At 37.5% G+C, this 25,827-nt stretch overlaps 1 protein-coding gene across 1 annotated transcript in view; it reads left to right on the top strand.

Moving 5' to 3' along the window:
- Window positions 1-25,827, top strand: part of LOC108676646 — a 51,078-nt gene that overhangs the window by 22,090 nt on the left and 3,161 nt on the right. The window contains exons 5-8 of the mRNA XM_047884604.1: window positions 11,449-11,562; window positions 18,398-18,570; window positions 20,495-20,639; window positions 23,609-23,739. Coding sequence (XP_047740560.1) covers window positions 11,449-11,562; window positions 18,398-18,570; window positions 20,495-20,639; window positions 23,609-23,739 — 563 coding nt within the window. The remainder of the gene's footprint in view (window positions 1-11,448; window positions 11,563-18,397; window positions 18,571-20,494; window positions 20,640-23,608; window positions 23,740-25,827) is intronic.

The raw sequence follows: 25,827 nt of genomic DNA, 5'->3' as shown, positions 1-25,827 counted from the left end.
AATAAAAGTCCTGGCCGACGAGGAAAAACCGACTTATATTCCGACAAATAAATAGAATTTCTTAGCATGGTTTGGCCGAATTTCAACCAAAACCCCACAAAAGTAAATCCCATCAGCTTTAGACCCAAAATAGTATATCCCATAAGTTTTCTTCATTGATGCAAATAGAGGCAGCGTTTGTCTTCCTTTATTCATGCAGAAAAAGGGTAAAATCTGAGATGAAAATTTTTTAGCAATGCGGATGAGACAGCGGAATGGAAAAGCCGGAAGTTCACGAGAGTCTTCAGCAACCTCCTGTAATAAGGGCCAGGAAATCCTGAGAACTTTCCACTCCTCAGGCGAAACGACTCCAAAATTTCTTCCAAATCTTGAGCTTTCTGTGATCTTCAAGAAAAAAACGGTCTTTGAAGATTTGCTACGATAAAAAAACTCTAATGTCGCTTGCCAAACCCAGCTTTATTTATTAAAGGTTTATAGCAGTCGTTTCGACCGAACATTTTTCTGCAATTTCCAATGTAGAAAATTTGCAATATTTTATAAAGCATGGGAAAATATTGTAATATGGGATTATTAATTACACATTTAGAATTGAGAAGAAGAATTCTCATCATGGAAGAAAACTAGCAGAAGGTCCGCAGTAGCACGTAATGATTATTCTTACAGTTTGCGAATAACAGAATTCCGAATCCCGTCTTCCCAAATTCAGCTAATAATTTTAAATTGGTGCACGTTAATTTAAAAATTGCCAGTTAAAAGTCACATTTAGCACGATACCCCCAATATTTAACTCATGTTTTTTAAATTTAAAGCAACCTTAAGAATATTGTTGCGCATATTATTCATACTTAACAAAATTGAAATAGCCAATAATTGTATTGCCAGGTAATATTCCGAAACGATTTGCAATGCAAATGCGGGCCCTAACAGCTCATTTATATATAGAGCACATGACTTCAACACACTCACATAAATACACTATTAAAATATATAACGTTTTAGAATGAGGTTTTAATAAAAAATAAGCTTCTCTTTAGCGCATTTTCTCATTTATGAAAAAAATGCACTATTGTGCTCGCCATGTCCATCCGTCCGTCTGTCCGTCCATGACCTCACGTTTTCGTCGACGAGAAAATGCGCTCTCTGTCACTCACTGCAGTGAGTACTGAGTTATATTTTTTAAATATTAACCAGTTGATTTGATGCTATTAATATGAGGGTATTTTATTAGTAAATCTCACAATCATTGTGGAAACATTATTAACTAGTAAATCATGTGAAATTTTATTGGCATCATGAAAACGGTACCATTAAAAACACAGTACACGTTCAACCTACAATAGCAGTCAAGCAATTCCTGGGTCTTTTAAAGTTTACATTAAACTTTTTCCAGGTACGCCTTCAAACCTAAATCTTGTGCTTACAAGTGAACAGGAAAAATGCCTGCACAGGACCTTGTGGTCCTTTAACAATTGCATTAGCTTTCCGTCTTCATTGATTAATAATGCGCAATTCTTCAAGCTTGCAATACAAGCTCTAGTCAGAACTCTAGTGTTTCCACAGACCGCTTACCAATTCAACGCTGCCCAAGCTGAGTGAAACACAGCAATTTCCTCCGCAGAAATCCCTTCAATTTCCTTTTCGGAGCCTCAGGTGACATAGAATCCACTGTTACTGCAGCAACAGAAGCGGCGGCGAGGCCGTTCTCACGCAGATCATGCGTCCTCGATGCCGTTCGTCTTCAGGAAAACGATGCGAGGAATTGCTATATTGTTTTTTAGGATGTTTTTATCATACAAATTTACGATGTTCCATGGGCTGAATCGCTGCACTGCGCGTCCTTAGATTTGTGGGACGCGGTGCGAAAGTGTTCGTTGATATCGCAGGCGTTCCCGGGAGATGACCAAAAAATAACCAAATGGGATTTCTTTTGAATGGTCTCAGTAGCACTGAAGACCTCGTAAGAATGTCATGGTTCTCGGGCGATCCATAGTGAGATTGCGTTTTGAAACGATGAAGGGTTGTTAGCGCAGGTGATACCAATCTATGAAGAATGAGTTTTTTGCTACTGATCGGATTTGAAGCGATATTATACACACCCGTAGTACAGGATAACTCGCTGCATACAAAAATTGGTGGTATGAGTAAATGTTTGTTTTTATGACAAGCTGGTGAACACACTGTTATTCAACATTGTTACATCGTTTGTGTATAACAATGTCTGCTGTTATTATAACATTGTTATTCGGTTGTTAACTTGGAAATATTTCGCGTATTAACTGAGAGGTAATTCCAAAGCTTCAAGTAACTCGCAAAATGTACGAAATCATTCTGAGATGATACAGAATTGTTCAATTTTGAAAAAAAATACACAGTTTGCTTGGTTTAATAGATGTTACACTTGAAAATTAGATATTGTTTTGAGCAGATAGCTTCTTACACCACTATGTATTTAATCTTTTATAGCCTAAGCTAATCGAACTGAACGCTCCCCTAACCTGCAAATGGCTTTTGCTGCGAACTTGGGCTTCAAGAGCTTTCCTAATGAGGGTCCTTGTATTTATTATAAGGTCGCGGTAAAATATTCGTGCCCCCTGCCGTTAAAGTCAATTAACATTAAATGAAGCCATGGAGTTAAGAGCCGCACAATGAGCGGCCAATAATTGGCCTTTGCTAGATTTGCCTGAGCGGCAGAATCCCTTAGGCCTACGACGACCTAATTGGCCGAACGAGTCTCTAGAGTTTGTGAGCTTTAGCTATCCACGCCAGCGAGTTATAGCATGCCAATCATTTGATGTTTCAAACGATTCAGTCATTAACTGACATCAGTCCTTAGGACACACTAACATGTCATGGCGAGACAGTCATTCGACTCTTGAAATTATTGAATCAGGGGAAAGTGATATCTATCCCTGCGACATACTTCGGGTCATTGTGAGTCAATCATTTGGCTTTTGAACTGATTGAATCAGTGACTCACATCAATCTTTGGGTCACACACAGCTTGTCATTGTGAGTCAATCATTTGCCTTTGGAAATGATTGAATCAAGGACTTACATCAATCTTTGCGACACGCACAAATTGTCATTGTGAGTCAATAATTTGACTTTTGAAATTATTGAATCATGGGAGACTGATATCTATCCTTGTGACATACTTCGGGTTATTGTGAGTCAATCATTTGGCTTTTGTAATGATTGAATCATGGGCTTACATCAGTCCTTGCGACACACACAGCGTATCATGGCTAGTCAATCTTTGCACTTTCCAAATGATGGCACAAGAACTTTACAAAATTTTCATGACTCGTGCGATAAATTTTTTAAAATAAAATCAACTTTTATACCATTCATGTCTTTGTCTGACAGTTTGCTAGCAATCCTATCGATTTTCGTTTCCATTCTTTATCTGACATTAATAAGTTTGTAATTAATAAGTTAAAGTTAAGTTAATAAGTTTGTAATTAATAAGTTTAACATTAATAAGTTAAACCTAAATCAGTTGATACTAATTGAAAGCGAAGTAATAAGTTTCTATCTATACTAATATATATATAATTGAAAGAACATTATTGGTTTAGACCGATAGCCAGGTCTGGATTACTTTCATATCCAAGATAGTGTTCGCAAGTACGCCAGCTACTGACAATAAGATTAATCAATAGTCAATTTATAATTTACTTTGAAGATTTCCCGTTACAGCATTTCAGTGAAGCTCGCCCAATGAACTCATTGTTCATCAAAATAATAAAATCTGCACTACCCACAAACTCTTTAGGAAAATGAAGTGTAGAGCTCTTGTGCGCAATACGAGTACAGAAGAAGCTCGGTTAGCGAAGGCCTCTGTTAACGAAATAAGCGGTTAACCACGAAGAGTTTCGATAAAAATTTACCTCTGCGAACGAAGAACTAATGCTTCATGACCGGAAAAGTAACCAAGCTTCCGAGATGAACGACATGACGCCCAGTCCTGCGGATGACTCAGCATAGATTAGACGTTCGTAATCATTATCTGTTTATATCCATCTTATATAGTGATTTTGTGCTATATTCAAACAATTATAGCCCTTAGGCAAGCCTCCAAAGAAGGTTAAGAGTTTAACAGTAGTGCGGTAGGCTATACCCTAACAAAATTCGGGGACCGCCTAGGCTTCAGCCGAATAGTCACTACACTCTGTGCAAAGTAATTCTGGGTCCGTTTGGCCACCAGATCGTAATCAGTTGCTGGTCAAAATCTCCTGACCAGAAATGTGCATTTAGAAATGTGCATCTCCTTTATAGTCGCCGGAAATGTGCATCTCCTTTATAGTCGCCTGAGAGTAAAACAAGGGTAAGCCGAGCCGAGTCATACCGAGCAAACAAACTGCCCAGAGGCTGCTCTTCGAACCCTAAACCGAAGCGGACATAGAGAAGCTGATTTACGTGCGGTCCGAGTGCTAGGTGGCCCTAATGCAGGGTCGCGCACGCCTTCAAATTTTGTTAGGGTAGGAGCCAAAACATGTTTAATGGTAATTTGATTTCATATTATCGAAAATTGCTACGAAAAAAAAGGCAGAAGAAAGAGACACTGGATAAGTTTTTTCTTCAATGTCAAAGCGACAGAGAAGGGAATTGACCCCCGAGTTTACAAGGGCAACTCTTGGAGGGCAACTCATCACAAATTCCTCCCCTGAACCCAACAACTCCATCCAGTCACGCTCACACAGTTGCACATCAGAGTCAAAACAGTGTCTCCTTCGGTTTACTAAATGTTTTCTTACGTTTGAATGCTTGTTTTGCTGGCATTATGATTATTTACCTTCGTTTCTAACTTTTCTTATTTAAGAAACATACCTACATAGCCTGTATTTTTCAAATATAATCGTGTCAATAAGGGCTAGGAACTAATTATTTCTATTTTCATCGTTTCTTAAGGGGGAAATTATTTCGATTAACGAACGTTTCAGTTAACGTCAAACTTTCTTGAACGGATAATTGTCGCTAAGCGAGGTTCTACTGTATAGTAAAGGCACATCATACGTACAAACAAACAACAAACAAAATTTACATCGAACGCAAATTTTCAAGCGAGCGCGTATATGCTCTACTTCAAACGCAAGTAAATAGAGCGAACAAACATCGTCAAAACTTTCCACTACACACAAATTTTTTTAGAGAGCGTGTGTGCTCTACAAAAAACTCACATATTCGTACGAAAAAATTCCGTACGTACTCCACAATGCACATAAACTTGTAAATAATACGTATGAGCAGCACACAAAATGTGCATCGCATGATAAAACTCCTTTCGTGTCACACGCCCATGCGTCATGTTAATTATACGCGTGCTTTAAACATACGTAGTTTATTTGAAGAGAATCTTCGCACGTGCTATTCTGATATTCGCTGGCATTTTAGCCAAAGCCACGGGACTTATTTATAATGGATGTGCAGAAGCGAGCTGGTCCCAAGACTGGACTGCGTAAATGGTCGACCACCGAACAGCTTTTCAATTACAAAAGCCTTGCGCACTAAGACATCGCTTGTCCCGGCAATGGCTTCGTCTCGGCCAGTTTAATTAATTTGTAACCAAACTAAATTCGAGTTTCGCGTGTGTGCTGTGGAGATGTTCGTGGCTGAACATATGCTGTGTGGGGAATATCGAGCAAAATAGAACATTTAACTTCGAATGGGGTTGGGGTAATTTAATCTGTGTACTTCAGGAATAATAGTGTTCGGATTATCTTGACATACAACATCTGCATCGCGTTTTAGGTTATTGATAATAACTAAATAGTAATTGTGGCTTGCTCATATTTAATTTCATTTTAAGTTTATATCATAACCTTGACTGAGTTCTTTGATTCTTTTTTATGCTTGAAATATAATGGTAAATCATTGGTCTATTATGAAAATGTACACAAATTTAACTTTGAAATTTAATTTTGTAAAGCTCTGAATATGTCCCCCGAGGTCAAAGGGCACGTTGCACGACACCTGCCGTGAATAAGTGACTACAAAACTATGATTTGTTTTAATTTGCTACGAGCTTAAGCTGGTGAAACACGGACATACTGGCAACAGATGAAACAGAAGACAACGTAAAACAGGAAAAATGGTCATCAAGAGGAGAAAAAACGAGGCATTCTTGGGCTCTAATTCTAAACATCCATGACTCGCATATACGTGATAACAAATTTTTTAATGTTTTATAATTATAACAGTAATAATTTACTTATAACATGAAATTAACTAACGATAAATAATCAAATAAAAAGCGATTAAATAAATAAGCAATTAATTTAGTCACCATTTCAGCCGGCTTCGCCTCCAGAGAGGTTTCGTTGCTCCATGAACTCTCCAAACAATAGCCATGATATTTTCTTCCAATTTTATATCGGGAAAATAAAAAATAGATTCTCCATGGACTCGGATCTCTAGTTATAAATACCAACGGCCATAGAAGAAAGCAGAATGTATCGTTTGTTTTCTCCCGTTTTAAATTCAGCTTAAGATCACAGTAGTGTTCTTTCACAAGGGATTATGCCCATGGAATCGGGGCAAGCGGCTCTTTGGGAAAACTCTTTGGCCTTCAGCTCATTGACGTTTTTTCTGTGTCTGGAGCCTTGCACTTAGCGACTTAAAATGTTTGGACAGCGTGATCGTTGTGAGAGTTTGGGACAGGAAACGCCATGACGCCGCACTTCCAACTCCATGCAAAATGCAGCTGTGGATTATGCTTTGCTTTTTAGCTCCAGCGATAGCAGGCATAAATGAGATCTGAATGTGTATACTTCTAAAAAGAAGGCAATGGCGGCTCGGAATTTTCATTTAATGCTAGAGGTGCTCTTAAATGTGTTTTTCTAACGCATTCAGCACAGTAAAGCGAGTAATTAGGATTTTATTCCTGAAATATACCAGCTTTACAATTGAGAGCACCAAGCCTCTGATAACAGAGACTCTGATTTATCAAAACTTAGTCCCGGGAAAGAGGAAACCTTTGACCGAAAGCCATTATGACAGGAGACGCCGCATTGAATGAGTTACATACAAATCATTCGAGAGTTTCTGGCTTCATAAATACTTTACTTAATTTTCTGAGAGTTTCTGGCTCCTTAATACTTTACCTTCAACACGATTCTACATTACGATTAGCGAAACTTCAGTGACCACATAGGTGATGCTAGAGTCGTTGAACACTTGATCATTAAAGACCTAGCTCACCAAGTCACTTCAACCCGTGGAGATTAATCTCTTGGCGATTAAAGCCCGAGTTTATCACACCGCTACAACCCGTGGCGATTAAATTCTGGGTGATTAAAGCCCGTATTCCCCCCTCCACTTCAACCCGTGGAGATGAGACATTTGGTGATTAAAGCCCGTGTTCACCACGTCACATCTGCCCGTGTAAATGAAACATTTGGTGATTAAAGCCCGTGTTCACCACGTCACTTCAGCCATTGTAGATGAAACATTTGGTGATTAAAGTCCGTGTTCACCACACCACTTCAACTAGTAGAGATCAAGCGCTCGTGGACAAAAGTCGATATTGACGGAATCGCGAGCTTAGCTTACTATGTTCCCCTGTCAGAAATGTCAGCCTTTGTTCTTTCCTGACTTCGATACCGGCTTGTCCTCTCCAACGGAAATCCGATAATGGGACGCAATGGGATGGAGAGACTCGCAGATATTTGTTTAATTAAAGGAGGTTTGTTATCTATTACGTTCTACGTTCAGACTTTCATTTTACCGATCTTAAGTTCATATTTATCGTTATAAATTCTAATCCATGTCATATGTTTTTGAATGATAGCATTTTATGCTTAGTATAATCAACTTCAAGTGGATTGCTAATACGTGCCGTATTTCCTGTTATTGTACTATTTATTGATTAAAAAACTAATTACCGGAAAACGTAAAAGTATTAAAGCGTTTTAAATCAAATGAAACTATACAAGTTTTCGATTCGTGATCGGAAAACTGTCAGAAAGGATGTGTTATCATGCATTGCTATGATTTTATGTATAATTCAGCCGTCATCATTTTTTATACAATTTAATGATTCCTGTTTACAAGCGGCTTTTTCGCCCTCCTAATAGGCTGTAAATATTCAAGATTTAAATGGAAATATTTGTTCATGAGTAAAACTATGTTTATGTTCATATTTCGCAGTTATCGTAAAAGCACCACTATTCCTCAGCTTCATCAGTAAGCTATTCCCCAATAATCGTTCAACGATCGTATCCCCAAATTTTCTTAGCAATAATCCCCAGCTCTCACGCAGATTGAGGAAGATTGAGACGAGAGAAACAAAACGATTCTTATACTTTATCATATGTCACATTTTTTATTTGTTATGCAATCCTAACTCTGAATTTCAAATCTGAAAAGAATTTAATGATTTCATGTAAATAGGCTTTCATTTGATCGAGAACATTAATGGAATAACAGCAACTTCATCAGTTCAAAATTTCAGGAATTAAATCAAACGTAGACGGCCAAATTTACACCGAAGAGATTAAAACCTAAATAGAAAGGTTAACTATTACAACTGCAAAATAATTACCAGATAAAAATTTACTTGACATATTATTCGCGATTAATGTTAGTGTTATTTCATGACTTGAGCTATTAATTACGAGTTTATAAACCCTGGTCCTTATTTTGGTCTCAGAAGTCACGAAATAAAAAAAAATCCCCTAATCCGCCTCCGCTTATTAATTCTTTTAAATGGACACTATGCCAGTTTTAAATTGCGTTTTCCATAATCGGTGTTTGTTTATGGAATTTTATGGAATTTCAGTAGAAATTTAAATGGAATCCTTTGATGTGTGCGCAGCTATACATCTCGCGGGGCTGTAGGATTTATGGTGTTGTTTTTCATATGTTCATGTTTATATTTTATGGCTTTTTTGTGTATTAACATGGACACATGTTAGCAAAATGCCACTTAATTAATGTGTATTAACATACACACATTAAGACAACATAAGCTACATTATTCTGAACAAAGTACATGTGTGCTACTAGGATGGTAGAAGAGTTTATACATTGACATTTAAAGCAGAATACTACTTAATAAAAAATTTCTTGATTTTGCGTATTTAAACTTCTTATTTGCTGGCATTTAGCGCTCTAGGGGTTACGCAACAGAGGTAATTTATGATTAAACGTCCTTGGACACTTCAAGTCAAACTTAAAGGACTCGGTGTTCTTAATTCGGTTAAAAGCCGTACGATGAAGGCAGTGGAGAGCAACATTCTTCCATTATCGTTGTTAAAATTTCAGAGCAAAACTCCGCTAAGGTATGTTACCTCTAACTTGTTGACAGTTTGTTATGAAAATATTTCTACGAAAAAGTTATGTTTTCTATTACATAAAATATCATTATGTTATTTCATGATGCATTACGTGCACTAGAAACGTCTTATATTCCATTTTAATTTATGATTAATTTTCTTTTCATATATAATAATGCTAGAACATTTCTGCAAGAATTAATCCTGAAGGGAATTTACTAGCATTACTTAATACATCAAAGACGGAGCACTCACATAAGCAGGCTGATCGTATCCGCGGTTCTGCATGAACGCGGAGTGCAACTGGCCACGCTAAGCCGATCCGGACAGACGGAGCGTCATTTTCTAAAGGAAATAATCCCCTTGCGTGACGGAGGGTTCCATCATAAGAAGACGCCTTATACTCATGTCTGAGGGATTCCTGCGACCTGCCTTGAGACCAGAGTCAAATCATAGGTGGAAGGCTGGTGAATAGGGGCTCATTAATTCATAGGGAAGGAGCCAAATGAAAGGCTCTCTTTGAAATCGAAGGTGTTTTTCCCCAGCTCAGAAATCCAAGGACTGATGTTTTTTTTAATTGAATTGGTGGATCCAAGGACTGAACTTTAGCGATACACGTGTTGTGAGAAGGCAACGTTTGCGTTAGAAAATTGAGAGCAGTTCTGTCGATACGATTGACTTGTTTTTATTGTTAAGGTTTGGGGTGATAAAGATTATTTCGAATAATAGCGATGATCAAAATATCAATTGATGATTTCAAGAAAGGATATGAATTCTGAAAAATCTACAAAAGTCCATCAATATGGAATTTTTTTTAATTTCGTTTTCATATTACGAGTATATTATATTGCATATTATATTACATTATATTAAATTAGGCGCAATATAGCTGTTCTCATGATACCAGCCAACCTAACACGATCCGGCAGCCCGAGTGTCAGGTTATCTCTAGACTTCGACCATCATATTCTCTTTAATTGCCCTGATGAAATGCAACAAAAAATAGGGGTATAAATCTGCTACTAATACAAGGACTTCTAAAGTTTATGGCTCTTTGATTTGCTACTGTTTCAGATATGCTTTTATTTTATCACATTTAATTTTAGCTTCCAATCTAAATTGGTATATAACGCAGCAAGCAATCATGTAAGGTGCAAGTATTAGAAACAACTATAAAAAAATATAATATTAAGATAAGTGTTGAATTTCTGCACGCGGTGACTCTGGAGTATAGGTTTTTCTCAGGGAAAACAGATTCTTCGAGCTACAAACATACTTGTTTTTGTTTAATTAAAATAAAGATTTTGTAAAATAACACGATACATAAAAATAATATTTTGTAAATATCGATTTTGTAAGAAAGTGAAATGTTCAAGTCTACCGGACCACAATATGACGTTCCTCTTTGTTTAGAAACTTCATCGAAGATATGAAAAAAGCTATACATGGACAAGTCTTCAAAGCTCCAATAATCACCAGATCTAAAGAAGTTGACTAAAAATTTAAAAGCAAAGAATAGTCCAAAAAAATCATATCTTTATTGAAAAAGTTTTCTATAAAGATCTGAATTTTTGTGGACTATTCTTTGCTTTTAAATTTTTTGTTAACTCGCGATTTAAGCAAACAAGTGACATCAATTCTAAAAAGTTGTAGTTGTAAAAGTTGTTTTCGTTCAAATTCCAAAATTTGTACTTTCTATTATGTTTCATGCGACTGAAGATAGTTTTGACTGCAAGATATTACTGAACCATTTTTTATAAAAATGTTGTGATTTGTCAGTCTTAACATGTGCCTTGAATACCAGGACCGAAAATTTGACTTCTCCGATTTAGACTCCTGGTGAAACGCAGAAAGAAAAAATAACGAATTTCTGAGTATCTTAGAAAAATAAATATGTCATAATGCCTAAATATTGATTCCCTCGCTTTTACCTACAGCACGAGTTGAGAGAATACGTAGCACTGATACGTTCTTTTGCTCCACCAAACTGGGTCAGGACGACCCACAATAGGACCAAAAGTGTATCGCTTTAGCTGTAACACAGTTCTCTGTTACAATATTAACCCGACTGAAAACACAGAAAAGGTGGATAATTAATGTATCATAATGCTGTATGTGTTAATTACACAGTTTAATTACTTAAAACCACTAAATTTTTCCTTTTATATTTCAGTTCCTCCTCGCAGCGCCAGCGTTGTGCAGGCGAGCGGGTCGGCAGTCGCGTCAGGGGTGGTTGGCCCCCACAGGGAAGGTGACATCGTGGCGCTCCGTTGCGAGGTTCATGGTGGTGAGTATTGCATGCACTTACCATTTGTATCGCTTACTTGAGACCATTGTTTTGTATCAAAAATAGTTAGGCGTTCTTATTTCCGTTGGCCAATCACTGACAGCTATTCGAGCTAAACACACCAATTATCACTGTCGAACAATCAACCGGTAAATGTACGTCAGCAAATTTTGCTAATAAAGCCCCATTTTTGGAGACTGAAGAGCCGTACATACAAGAATCGGTTGAGTGCATGTAGCGTCCTAGGTACACGTAGCAGCCCAGGCACATGTAACGTAGCAGCCCAGGCAAATGTAGCGGCCTAGGTACATGTAGCAGCCCAGGCACATGTAGCGGCCTAGGTACATGTAGCAGCCCAGGCACATGTAGCGGCCTAGGCACACGTAGCAGCTCAGGCACATGTAGCGGCCTTGTTACACGTAGCAGCCCAGGCACATGTAGCGACCTAGGTACACGTAGCAGCCCAGGCACATGTAGCGGCCTAGGTACACGTAGCAGCCCATGCACTTGTAGCGCCCGCTTACTTGTCTACGATTGAATTGGTGGGTTTAGCTTTAAATGCCTCAGTGATTCCAGTGATTGGCTAGCGGAGATACAAACAAACACGTACCTGTTATGGACTGTATGGCTTCAGGGGGGCGGATAGAAATACTCTGGAGGTAATTTTGTAATTTTTGCGCTGCAATGAGATTGAAGCAACAAAAGGATAGTAATTAATATGAGAAAGTTTCTTCATCATTTGGATTGAGCTTGCTATACTGTACATATATGGGTGAAATTTTTTGGAGCCCAAGATTCCATCAAGATAAAAAGGTAATAGATTAAAAAATTTGGATAACCAGTGCTTCAAACAATCTCATATCTTGCGCTTGCAAAATTCACAATTTCACCGAGGATTCATCTGCAAGCAATGAGTTGGAAAGTTTTTTTATACTCTTAATCTAATGACACACATGGATAAAAATTCCATTAATCTCACCATCGATTAATCGCATCTTCATTGCGGACCTATGTATTTAACTATAGATCCCGCGAAGAGGAAATCATATATAAAATCGTTTCCTTATTAATCACATCTCTTATTACAGAAATCATTGGAGACGCCAATCAATTACTGAATAAAAACACTATGCTTCTTGTCGATGCTCGTACAGAAGAACAAATAAATGTTCGATCTTTCCTCCAGTGAGTCACGTAGTCCCCGAGTGAGTAAATAAGTACATTATTGAACACGTCACTCCGGCCTAACGCAATTGACTGAAGTCTTGGGAGTCGAACGCCTCTTACAACCCAGCCTCGCACAACGTCGAACGCTCGAATACGGAAGCCACTTCGTGTCTCTGGATTCTTGACTTTCCGCTGAAAATTGAATTTAGAGTTCGCGTGTCTTCAAGGCGACATCTTGATGTGCCTTGTCTATGTCGTAAACATTTTCCGGATTCCCTTGGACAAAATTCTAGCATTCGAGCGAAATCGCGTGGAAACAAGAATAAGTGAAACATGAATTGACTCAATGGTGTAATAAAATACTAAACGCTGAATAAAAATTATTATCAATCTTAGAGTTCATGAGTGAGACTCTAGAGTTTTGAAATACTAAAAATGAATTTAATTCACGTTTTCTTTACTACTGACGGTGTACCATATTTGTTCTGGTTGGCAATTGCTGTGGCGTCTGATGACATAATGATTTAGTTGAATTTTCTAGGTCTCAAATCTTATTGTAATCTATTACGATTTAGATGCAATCGTATAAGTTTTATTATTCTTAATGACTTGCTGAGTAGGAAGAAAATTTATATTCCTTTCATTCAATAACTATCCGGGTTCGAGCAGCCCCTTATTTATTTCCTGTGATGCGAAGCACGTAGAACAAATCGAATATTATATCTAGTGTCACATTACCCCAACATTTGGCTCGTATTTTGATATTAGCATCGTATCGAGCTAGCGTGTGGAGTTGGTCTGCCGACGCCTGTAGCATATTGATGCCGCATCACTTTTCAAAGTACCGGAATTTCCATACGATTATGCACCGTATGGAACCGGGATGAAACCAACCCGGTCATATCAACTCGATGCTATACGAGGCATATTTTGTTCTCACTTTGAACATTGAAATTTTCTGAAGCGCAAGTACAGCCTTTCAACGCACACAGAATGTAAATTGATACGTAAATGACTGGTAAATTGCATGGAAATTTAGAGTTTAGGGTATGAATTTTAGGATTATCAATCTTGATGCATAAATGCGATGGTATTGATCCATTAAATTAATACACTCTGTTACAATGTTCGCAGGTCAAAACTTTATAATTTTAGAACATTAATACAGAAACTACTAACCCACAGCGAAGAATTTCGGAATGGAGCCAAAAAACTCGGTGACTACAAGCCGATTTGCTCCTGGGTGAAGATGGACTGGCAGAGTGATCGATGAGGGAGAGAAAGTGCTGGACTTTGCAGTCAAATAGAAAACGGTTCTCGAGAACGGAAGAAAACTATGAGCAGGAGAAAAGGCTGGATCACGCAACATATGAAAAAAAAATAGTCGCGTGTATGAGAGAAAACTGTGAAAAGAATAATTGGCTTGATTCTGCAATGGAAATGGAAAATTGATGCGAGAGTGAGAGCAATCAGTCCGTATTCCGTAGCGAAGTCCATGTTTAAGGACATATTCTTCCAATTCATGAGTTGTAATTCAAATTGTTCCTATGTACAAACGGTCTTGAACATGACCCCACTGCATGTGCTTCACGGTTACATCAAACGTTTGAACTCCCCTGACTTGAACAACAACAGGCAACAACATGTCACTGGTCTCGCCTCCCTAAAACTATATGATGGTGATCAAAAATATACAGAGTATTTGAGCAACAAACATAAGCGAGGATTTCAATTTTATGTCTCTATAGGAAGTTATTAATTTAAGGTAGAATTATTACGTCTTTTGTACTATATTTTTGCATTTTTTCTCAGTGTTTTTTTCACCTGTCTCACATTAGCCTTGTACTTAGATAGGATTTAGAAACATTTCTTTTTCATTGACTTATAATGTAAATAATTCGTTCATGCCAATCTTTCCTGTAATGTTAGATTTACCATTTTTATAGTTAGCAGATTTTTCGCTGGCAGACAGAGTTGTACTCTGTCAGCTGCAGAATGATCCGAGATTCAGTACGCGCGAGTTGAGGCTTCGTCTTCGGAGCTGGGAGGCTTGCAGGGTCCCATCATGCTACTCTTGTCATGATATCTCTTGTTGAACTTGCGACTCTGAATCTAAATATTGTGACTCTGAATCTAAATATTGTGACTCTGAATCTAAAAAAGACTCTTTAATTGTTCCTAGTGTAAAAATACTGAACAAAACCAGAACAAGAGACCCGAGAACATTATCATCAAATTCGTAGTACCTATGAAGCGCAGTGGTGGAAGTCATTAACCTCATTTTCTAATACAGGCTGGCGACATTGGTGTCGGGAGAGTTTGTCGATAAAGATGGAAATTAAAATCGATAAACAAAATCAAATTTTACGCTGTGAATTTCTATTGCTGTTCATTCTCGATACAAATTTTTATTTCGTCAAATTAGGTCATCATGAAATGCAAGTGATTTGTACCTAAGGAAATCTCGTTTTTAGAATTCAGATACTTCTCACCACGATGGTAACGTAAAGATATGCGGAATACTCACTTAACTCAACTGCATGCATTACAAACTTGTTCTTTTTAGCGCATTTTCTCATTTATGGACAAAAGGCGCTATTGTGCTCGTCATGTCCGTCCGTCTGTCCGTCTGTATGTCCGTCTGTCCGTCCGTGACCACGTTTTCGTCGACGAGAAAATGCGCTCGCTGTCACTCACTGCAGTGAGTACTGAGTTATATATTTTAATTAATGCAAACATTAACTTACCCGTCATCTTGTCACGTTTTTCTTCCGTCAACAAGTATGCCCCCGTCAACTCGCCCGCTTCTCTTCAGTCAACACTAACGCCCTGTCAACTCGCCCGCTTCTCTTCAGTCAACACTAACACCCCGTCAACTCGTCCGCTTATCTTCAGTCAACACTAACACCCCGTCAACTCGCTCGCTTCTCTTCAGTCAACACTAACGCCCAGTCAACTCGCCCGCTTCTCTTCAGTCAACGCTAACTCTGTCAACTCGCCCGCTTCCCTTCAGTCAACACTAACACCCTGTCAACTTGCCACGCTTCTCTTCAGTCAACACTAACGCCCCGTCAACTTACCCGCTTTTCTTCAGTNATACGAATGTGGTATCTTGATTCGTGCTAAAATAGTTTGTTGCTGCAGTCCTAGAAATGACCTTGTTCAATGCTATTTCTGCATAGTATTGTAGCTGTCTCTTATACACATCTAGATGTGTATAAGAGACAGGCATAGACATGACGCGCGAGTTAAAGGTTGTATAGACAAGACGCGTGAGTTAAATGTTATATAGACATGACGCGTGAGTTACGGGGGCAGCATAGACATGACACGTGAGTTACTGGCGCATAGACATGACGCGTGAGTTAAAGGTTATATAGACATGACGCGTGAGTTACGGGCAGCATAGACATGACGCGCGAGTTAAAGGTTGTATAGACATGACGCGTGAGTTAAAGGTTGTATAGACATGACGCGTGAGTTACGGGTAGCATAGACATGACGCGTGTGTTGGGCTCAGCATAGACATGACGCGAGGTGAAGAAAAATTATGACTCAAAAATAGATTCTAATAGCTCTAGTATAACGAAATTAGGATAATAAGTAGATAATATAATCACGTATGTTTTGTGTCTTAAGATTTGAGATTTGATGTAGTGTGAGTGAATGAGTTACGTTCACATTCAGCACACGAGTCTACGTGAACATGGCGCTTCAGTTACAATTTTAGGCTCGAGTAACTCATCTAAAAAATTTGCATAGTAAGATAAAACAAGTTTGGGAAGTTTGGAAACTTTACGGAATCTTCCATCCATGGTATATTTCATCACAGTGTTGACAGTCCCGCTTCGGTGATCCCTGTGAGTGACGGCGAACGCTTCCCGGAAGATCTTCTCGAGTTGTTAGCTCGAAGCAAACTTTCCGGCGCTCAGTTCCTCAGTTCCGACGCTCAATTCCCAAGTCCCGGAGCTCAGTTCCTTGTTTCATTTTCAGTGCGCATTTTTCGGCGCTCAGTTCCGGAAGTCCGGTTCATAAGTTCTGTAGCTCAGTTATTCACTTCCGGAGCTCAATTTCTCAGTTCCGCCGAAACTCAGTTATTCACTTTCGGAGCTCAGTTATTCACTTTCGGAGCTCAATTTCTCAGTTTTGGCGCTCAATTATTCACTTCCGGAGCTCAGTTATTCACTTTCGGAACTGAATTTTTCAGTTCAGGAGCTCAGTTCCTCACTTATGGAGCTCTGTCCCGGAGCTCAGTTCAGGAATTAATGACTCTGTCGGGTTACCAGTCGGAGAACAACACTACCCAGCGCTGCATAGACTGACATGACATGACTGACACTCTCTTCTTGTAATTACGGTGCTTCCAACAATAATGATCAATCAGGTTATCGGCTTCAAACCAAGCAAGCCAAAACACTGTTTTTTTTAACTAGACCAACCAGCCCCCAGCAAAGAAGCCGAGAATGGCATGGCCCTGTATCGTCCGCCTGACATGAAATAATTTTGCATCGATGCATAAATGCTCGTATGAGTGCAGTATTCTTCCTTTTTTTCATCGTATCAGCCACCGGTCGAGCAGCCAAAATCAATCGCCAAAGCAAGATTAATTTGGAACCAAACTTTATTAACTTAAACCTAACCTCACATGCTGCTAGCTAAAATTCACCTAATTTAGCGATGGTACGGAAGTTATACTTGATCCGCGACGTGGTGATGCTTGACATGCTTCATGCAAATTATAAGGAGAACTAATCTGGTTAGTTGCAGTAAGTCGTACGCTCGTTCGAGAGCTGGCATGGATATGGAGTTATTCTTCAATGAAACGTTTAGTGGTGGACAGCCATTACACTCTAAGACTATTAGCACTCGTATTTGGGAATTTAAAGCTCACAATATTTAAAACAAGATGATGTTGAGGCCTAAATATTAAAGACAGACTTTTGCTGTGGCTGATTGTCGGCATTACGGAAAGAAGCGATGCTTTTAATTTTGGGATGATTGGTGTCGGTGGTCCAAGGCTGCACTACCACCCTGACTGACGAGATCTCATGAGAGTTCAGAAATCGGGACAGCTCAGTTCAGGATTTAATTCCACATTTCAACCTGCAGCAGGTGTTAATGATTAACAACATAGTGTTGTTCTCTGATACTTGATCTTAATGTCGGGTCCAATGAATTGTAGGATTATAATCGAGTCCATCGTGTTGCAGTCTGTTGTGTTCTAATTCTATAAATTATATTAGAATATTATACTGTGGAGTGCTTTTGAGTTCAAATAGTGTTAGTTTTATTACACTAGAGTCCAGCGAACTCGAGACTGCAGTTGACATGACGGAAGAACATAAGACGTTTTGCTACCACAGTGCACTTCAAAACTAAGCTGAGTTGAGAGCTCAAAAAGTTTCTGATACGTTGTTTTTAACTTAGATATAAGTGAATTTAGTTTTTTTATCCTGCAGAATGACCTAATATTTGTAATTATTAATTTCTTCCCCTAAGAATTCATTTCTACACTGAGTGTCTGGTCATTCGCGTTCGCATTTTTCATTAATGCGGTTAATTCTCAATTGAATTTAAATTCTCATAAGGACCCAAGGCCTTATAAAAAAAATTTCACAAGGATCCAAACAGGCCTATTGACCATAATTTTATATTCCGAACATTTCAGTTCCCCCGGTGACCGGTCGACTATCGGGCCTGGAGTCCCCCCTCCAGGAGGGGGTGGTGCGGGAGGTGGTGTGTGAGGGGGCGGGCTCCCGCCCCCCCGCCTCCATAACCTGGCGCTGGAATGATGCCCCCATGGAGCATTCGCCGCACCAAGATATTCGAATTTCGTACAAGGTCAGAAATCAATTTAATTTGCTATTATTATGGCATATTCCAATATGTAATTAGAATGAGATATTTCATTCTTAATTAAAATGAGCCATTCTTATTTGTAATATGAATAAAATGTTTAATTTGTAAATAAAATGAGACTTTTTAATTGAAATTCGAAGTACACTATTTTCGTTTGTTATACGAATGTGGTATCTTGATTCGTGCTAAAATAGTTTGTTGCTGCAGTCCTAGAAATGACCTTGTTCAATGCTATTTCTGCATAGTATTGTAGTGAAGCTAGAGAAACTAGATTGGCTAAATAATTCCATATTGCTTTCGCCTAAATTCAACTCACATCGCCCTCATCTATTCTTTTGTTAAGGTCTTCAAATTATATATAAAATGAAAATTAAAATGTGTTATTTTAAGCCAATTCGCTTAATTTAAATTTAAATTCGGAAAAAATATTTCTGTATATATTTGGATACGTTCAGGTTGAACCACTGGACTGGGTATAACATGAACCGACACAGGCGAGCTCTCGTCACCTCACAACTTCCATAATTGAAGCAGTTTTGTGCGCCGCTGCGATGCAAAGCGGCGCACAAAACACCGCGACTCTAAAGCCAAGCAAAGGAAAAACTTTTCTTATTTTAGGACTGAATCTCCCTGCCCATTGTAGTTCCACAGGAGCACCACTCAGATAAATTGAGGTGCCATATTGTCCAAATCTTAATGCGAATTCCTAGCCACAGCACCAATAAAATGTGGACGTAGAAGTGATGCGTCCCTTTACTGAGTCAAACTTTGTCATGTTGACCCACATAAGCAAAAAGTTAATCCCTATGTGGACAAAAACGCACGCATTTCTCTGAATGAAATACAATTTTTGCTATATCTGCTTCCATCACTCCAGTTTATGAACTAAAATACATTCGCCGAATGTACTTAAGTCCGCTAATCGAGACCTCCAACCTTGCACTGAATGAGAGACGAGTTATCTTGCTGCAAAGTCCCAAAGTCCCAAAGCCAACAAGTCCCAAGCATCATCATGATCGTGCACATATTCCGACCCGTGAAAGTCCTTCAGCCCAACAGTTATTATTGTCTCAAAGAGGAAGTAAAAAAAATAACAATGTCTAATCAAAGCTTCAAGATCAAAACTCGGAAATTTTTGTTCATTATTTGAAGTTTCCTGTTGATCAAACTAAAACTAATTAATAGAATGTTTAGAATCGTTGCCTGATTTACACAAGGATGCGATTTATCCAACGAATTCAGTATGGAAATTGCGAGATCTATTGGCAATAATATTGAGTGAATAATATTCCTTACGCTAAAAACAAGACACGCAACTTCGTCATGACTCAGGACAACGCATCGACAATCACGCACCAGTGAGATCCACCTAAATTTTAGGACGTTATCACATTACACAATTATTAAGAGTTCATATTATAATATGAGCAAATGTAGACAATATGAGTGCAGTCCAGTCTCTGGTGTATCTCGCAAAGCCTTCGTCACTGTAACTAATAATAATTAAACGGCACCTATATGGGCATTCGGAAGCATTTATAACGATCAACAGAGGAAAGGTTGTTTTCGTTTCATAAAAACGATCAAATACTCGGTCATTTATGAAAATACTCCTGAGCTCGCTACTTGAAAACTCCTCAGTTTCATATAATTCAGTTTTACTTCTATTTAGGAGCTTTGTTTCTTTATTCTTATAATGATCAAAACTCAGTTTAATGCATAGAATCGGGAGCCGATTCGTTGGAAGCGTTCTCAATTAGACGAAATTTTTGTTCTTTCGGTGACATAGAGAGGAAAACTTTCATTTTCAGTTCTTCTTCGTATTTATCGCGATAGATTTTTACTTCAACTTATGAAATGCAATTCTGATATAAGGAATTAAATAAATTTTAAATTTTCTCTTCAGAATTTCGCCGATGGAAATGTGAGTCAATCGATTTTGACGATCGTACCTAAGAAGTCAGACGAAGGAGCGAAGGTGTCGTGCAGAGTTGACAACGCCCGACTTCCTCTCTCTACGATAGAGGATCACGGCACCATCACCGTGCACTGTAAGAGTCATTCCTGTTTCCTTTGTATAGAGTTTAGTGAACGCTATGATGATGTTAGCGTGCACACACCGTCACATGATGATATGATGATGTTAGCGTGCACACACCGTCACATGATGATATGATGATGTTAGCGTATGTTCCGTCACATCTTGTGGGTGTGTAGAATACTTATAACAATTGACAACAACTCTACTCGTGCATCACAATGTATTACATTAATGCGGATAACAATTGACAACAACTCTACTCGTGCATCACAATGTATTACATTAATACGGATAACAATTGACAACAACTCTACTCGTGCATCACAATGTATTACATTCAAACGGATAACAATTGAATACACCTCTACTCGAGCATCACAATGTATTCCATTAATACGGATAACAATTGACAACAACTCTACTCGTGCATCACAATGTATTCCATTAATACAGATAACAAATATAACACCTCTACTAGAGCATCACAATGTATTCCATTAATACAGATAACAAATGATAACACCTCTACTCGAGCATCACAATGTATTCCATTAATACAGATAACAAATGATAACACCTCTACTAGAGCATCACAATGTATTCCATTAATACAGATAACAAATGATAACACCTCTACTCGTGCATCACAATGTATTCCATTAATACAGATAACAAATGATAACACCTCTACTCGAGCATCACAATGTATTTTCTTAACTGATCTCGAACAACAAAACATAACTAATGATTCCACTCGAGCGCTCCTTATGTCCGCAATAACGGTCCACTTCGAATTGCGATCTTCCAGCATCACTAACCTAGCCACATTTTCTGATATGTCATCATAGCAATTTTAAGCATTTTAATATTTTTAATAGTTTGAATTTATTGTATAATTTCAATAAAATCGTTGAATTGAAAACGATAGAATTAAATTATTCTCGATTTTTGAAAAATTAACGTGTAATGTAATTACTGTCAAGAAATACCAATTTCGATAAATAATTTGTTCGCGGTCTTGTTTTCACTACCACATACAATCAGAATTCTCCAAACCACAGAATATTTAACAAAATTAAAGATAATTCTTCTATCCGGATCAACCATGGAGAAGCGATATGATCGTTCAGTTTGTTTCCTTTCATGAATCTCCCTTGACCTTAAATTCAAATTGAAACCTTCAATATTTACCCCGAAACTGTCCAACGCGGAGGAATGTCAAAGTTGCTTTGCGCAGCCGTTGGGAAAATATCGCTGACTTTATTTTATATTTTAACTTATTTTATTCCAGTATTTCGTGTGCCTTCAAAAGCAGAAGAATATTTCTGACGAACGTCCATTTTATTTCATGTAGATCAGAGCAGTTGCGTCCCTTCACAGGAGTTCAGTTTAGTTGCCCATACAAAAATGTTAAATTTAGTCTTTCTGCTGCATTATATTTATTTTAGGGTAATTTCTTTCTCATTTTAGGGTAGTCTCAGTCTGGTTGCCCAATAATTTCATAAGAGCTGCGTAAAAATCTAGCAGTCCAGGGAAATATCGTCAACCTCGATAAGAATAACGTTGTCAACGTGAGATTTTTGCTGTAGCGTTAGCTGCAGTCTCTCAAAGTCTAGAGTTTTTTTTACTAGAAGTTGGGAGATTCATGGAATTGGGAAAAAGGGGAATAGGATAAAAGGGGAAAAAGGTTTCATAGAATAAAACTTAGTTATATTTAATACAAGAGAACAGTTAGCGATGAATTTATTATCACAATTGATTACTGAAAGGACGAAAAATTATAAATAGATTTGTTATTCCCGTTTATCATGATATTCCACACAAAGCCTTTTCTACAATTATGCGCTTATGACAATTTTTCTTTGTAAATGGTAGTTAATGTATTGTCATGAATGTTATAATCTTGAACTAATAATCTCGTGATATGCAATTTTTGCATATTATACATACGGTGAAACTTAGTTTTGCCCCGCAAAAAGACAACGTTATAGGCATGAGATAGTTAATGGTTTCGGTTTTTACGCTATAAATGTTGAAGTGTGACACGGGTATATATTGAATATTGATTTAAGCTCAAATCAATTACTTCAAGCGTGAAACTTATTCCAATATATAAACATAATATGTTTTGCAAAACTTATTTCATGAAAAATAATATTTCATTCAAAGCTATGAAAAAGCTAACCAAAACTAATAATTTTTTGTAAACAAATAAGTTTTGGTAGAAATTCCAGATCTCTTCCATATAAGGACCACGACTCGCATTGATTAAAGTCAATAACTCTATTAACAAATTCTGGCTTTCAACTTTCCTTTGTCACGGTCGAATAACATTTTATTCTGGAATATTACTATTATTGCACTGCAATAACAAGAGAACGTTCTTAATTAGTTAATTAAGTTAATTTAGTTAATTAATTCGTCAAAATTTCCATAATTTTTCAGTGAGGTTTAGTCAATTGAATTAATCCTATAGCGACTTGGTGTGATTAATTATATTTCATTGTCACTTCTTCATTAATAAAGAGTTCATAAATTAACCGAATTATTTGTTAGTTATGTCAATACAGAATGTTTTTGAGGACTAATGCTATTTTTTAGGACGATTTTTAATCATTTTCTAAGGTCTTGCGCTCCATTTTAATGACTTTTAATCATATTTAAGGTCTTGCGCTTATTTTAGCTTCTTTTAATAATATTCTGAGGTCTTGCGCTCTATTTTAAGGACTTTTAATCCTATTTAAGGTATTGCGCTTATTTTAGCTTCTTTTAATAATATTCTGAGGTCTTGCGCTCTATTTTAAGGACTTTTAATCCTATTTAAGGTATTGCGCTTTATTTCAACGACTTTTAATCATATTCTAAGGTCTTGCGCTCTATTAAATTTGAAGTCATGCAGTGTCACTGAATTCCGTTGGAAATTCAGAGGTGTTTCTCGCTTGAGAACTGCGCTGAGAAAATATTATTTGTCGCCGGCAGATGTTCCTCAGCTGCAGGTGGAGGCTGGACAAAACATGGACTTGACTGACATCAAAGAAGGAGCGGATGTCTACTTCGAATGTTCTATTCAAGCGAACCCTGTCACTGACAGATTGACATGGCTCCACAATGTGAGTTTTTGTGAAAATTATTACCTTTAAATAATTTTGGCATTCATTTCGATGTTATCAGAAATTTCTTCCATTCTTGAAATTATATTATATTAAATTATATTATATTATAACAGATTTCTATGGTTATTAATTCACAAATGAATAAATTAGTTTCGTATTAAGGATATATTTTTTACTAGTCAAATTTTGGTCCTTAACCACGTAATCGTTGAGATAAGTTTTAGAATATATATGCAATATTCATGAAAAGAAAAAAAGCCGAGTGTAGGTCACGGGCATTAATTTTTTTTAAATGTCACGGGCATTAATTTTTTAATTCCCGCCTACGCCAAGCGTACGCCTTTCGAAAAGTCACGGGCGTTCATTCTTTAATTCTCACGCCTGCCTTGCGTAAGTCTCCCGAAATGTCACGGTATTAATTATTTAATTCCCGCGTACGCCTCCCGACTTGTCACGGGCATTCGTTCTTTAATTCATGCGTCCTTTGAGGTTAGATTTCTTACGGAGATCTCCTAATGGAGAAATTCTGGTGGTCGAATGTCGATTCCTTGTCCTTGAAGTGAAAAATAAATTGTGTTTCTGTGTTCGCTGATAGGCCAGGCCGGCTGTGCTGAATAGACGAGCCTGATGAGTCTGATAAGAGTTTTAATGGAGTCCGGACCTGAATAATTCAAAGAACTTTCTGAAAGGATCAAAATTTCAAACTTTAGATTAAACGTTTTATATTATCGCACTATGTCTATATTATATATTTTCGCACTCTGGGACACAAATAAAAAAAATTGTTCAAGTTTTGATGAAGAAAAAATACACGTTCTAAAATATTGACCAACATACGCCAATGATAGTTCACATCGGAAGGGTCGAAGTCAAACACGACTGAGAGGTTAAATTATTCAGTGAAGCTGTATCGACTGTAAAAAATAGAAGAAACTGAGGTGAACGATGGGAAACAGATTTCGATGAATGTCGGGTGATGTCTTCGTGGATGTATGAAGCCTGTGACGGAATGGACATCATTTTAGTCATTCCCGAAACTAAATTTGTTGACAACGATACCAAAAATGTCAAATTGTAAAAAAAACGTCAAAATTGTAAAAAAAAAACGTCAAAACGATACAAATTGTCAAGGGGAAAATTCTTGAAAATTTTAAAGTGAAAAATTTGAGTGATTCAGGTTGCAGTGAACATTTTTATTTTCAAAGTGAGCACCAAATTTCTCGAGATAAAGTTTTAATTTTGTATTATAATATTGAACTCTCAGTTCCGCTAATAATGAACTCGAATGCTGAACATCAAACAGTGAACGCTGAACATAACATTTCAGCTACTGCAACTGCGTCTACTTCGTATATTGAATGCAAGTACAGAACGTTGCCAAACACGCCATTCTATTGAAATCATACACGTTGCCTACGTAGACTCTGAGATCCTCCTCTCTAGGCGGTCGCTCACTCATGCTTATTCATGTCCCTAATATGGAAATAAGTCCTTTTAGAATGGCTGTGCTGCTTTCCGGTGCCTCATAATTAAGCGCGTCTTGTGTTTCATCGTATTTCTGAACTCTGAGGTAGAGCGAAAGCGATTTATTCGTGATTAAAACAGCGACGTGGTTAATGATATTTTGAAGCTGAATTATTGTTTTAATTAGAATTTTCCATATTAGGTTCAAATAGAGCGCAATTTTCTAGTGCTTCCATTAAATTTGTAATGAATTCTAATTGGAAATTTGAACAACATTTCCTTTACCTACCGGTACACGTATGTTCAGAGAATGATTTTTCGTATTCGTGTCAAAATGCGGATACGAAAATTTACGGCTAAATTCGTATATGTGCAATAAATTTTATCATAATACGTAGTCACTATAAAATGTAAATTATCTCATTTATTACCCACATCGGGTAACAAATTCCAACAATTAGCACAACCACGGATTAACCAAATTGTACAGACGTAAATATCTTATTCACATAAAAACAGATCGGTGGTAGAAATTTTTAATTCTTGCATCAAAGTGTCTCACAAGTGATCAAAATTATTTTTCGTGTTTCAAACGCCACAAGATTTACCATGAATGTTTTT

The sequence above is a fragment of the Hyalella azteca genome, unplaced genomic scaffold (assembly GCF_000764305.2).
Source record: "Hyalella azteca isolate HAZT.00-mixed unplaced genomic scaffold, Hazt_2.0.2 contig15697, whole genome shotgun sequence".
NCBI classification, from domain to species: domain Eukaryota; kingdom Metazoa; phylum Arthropoda; class Malacostraca; order Amphipoda; family Hyalellidae; genus Hyalella; species Hyalella azteca.
Note: the sequence above shows the minus strand (reverse complement) of the source record. Positions and strands in the feature narration are given on the sequence as shown.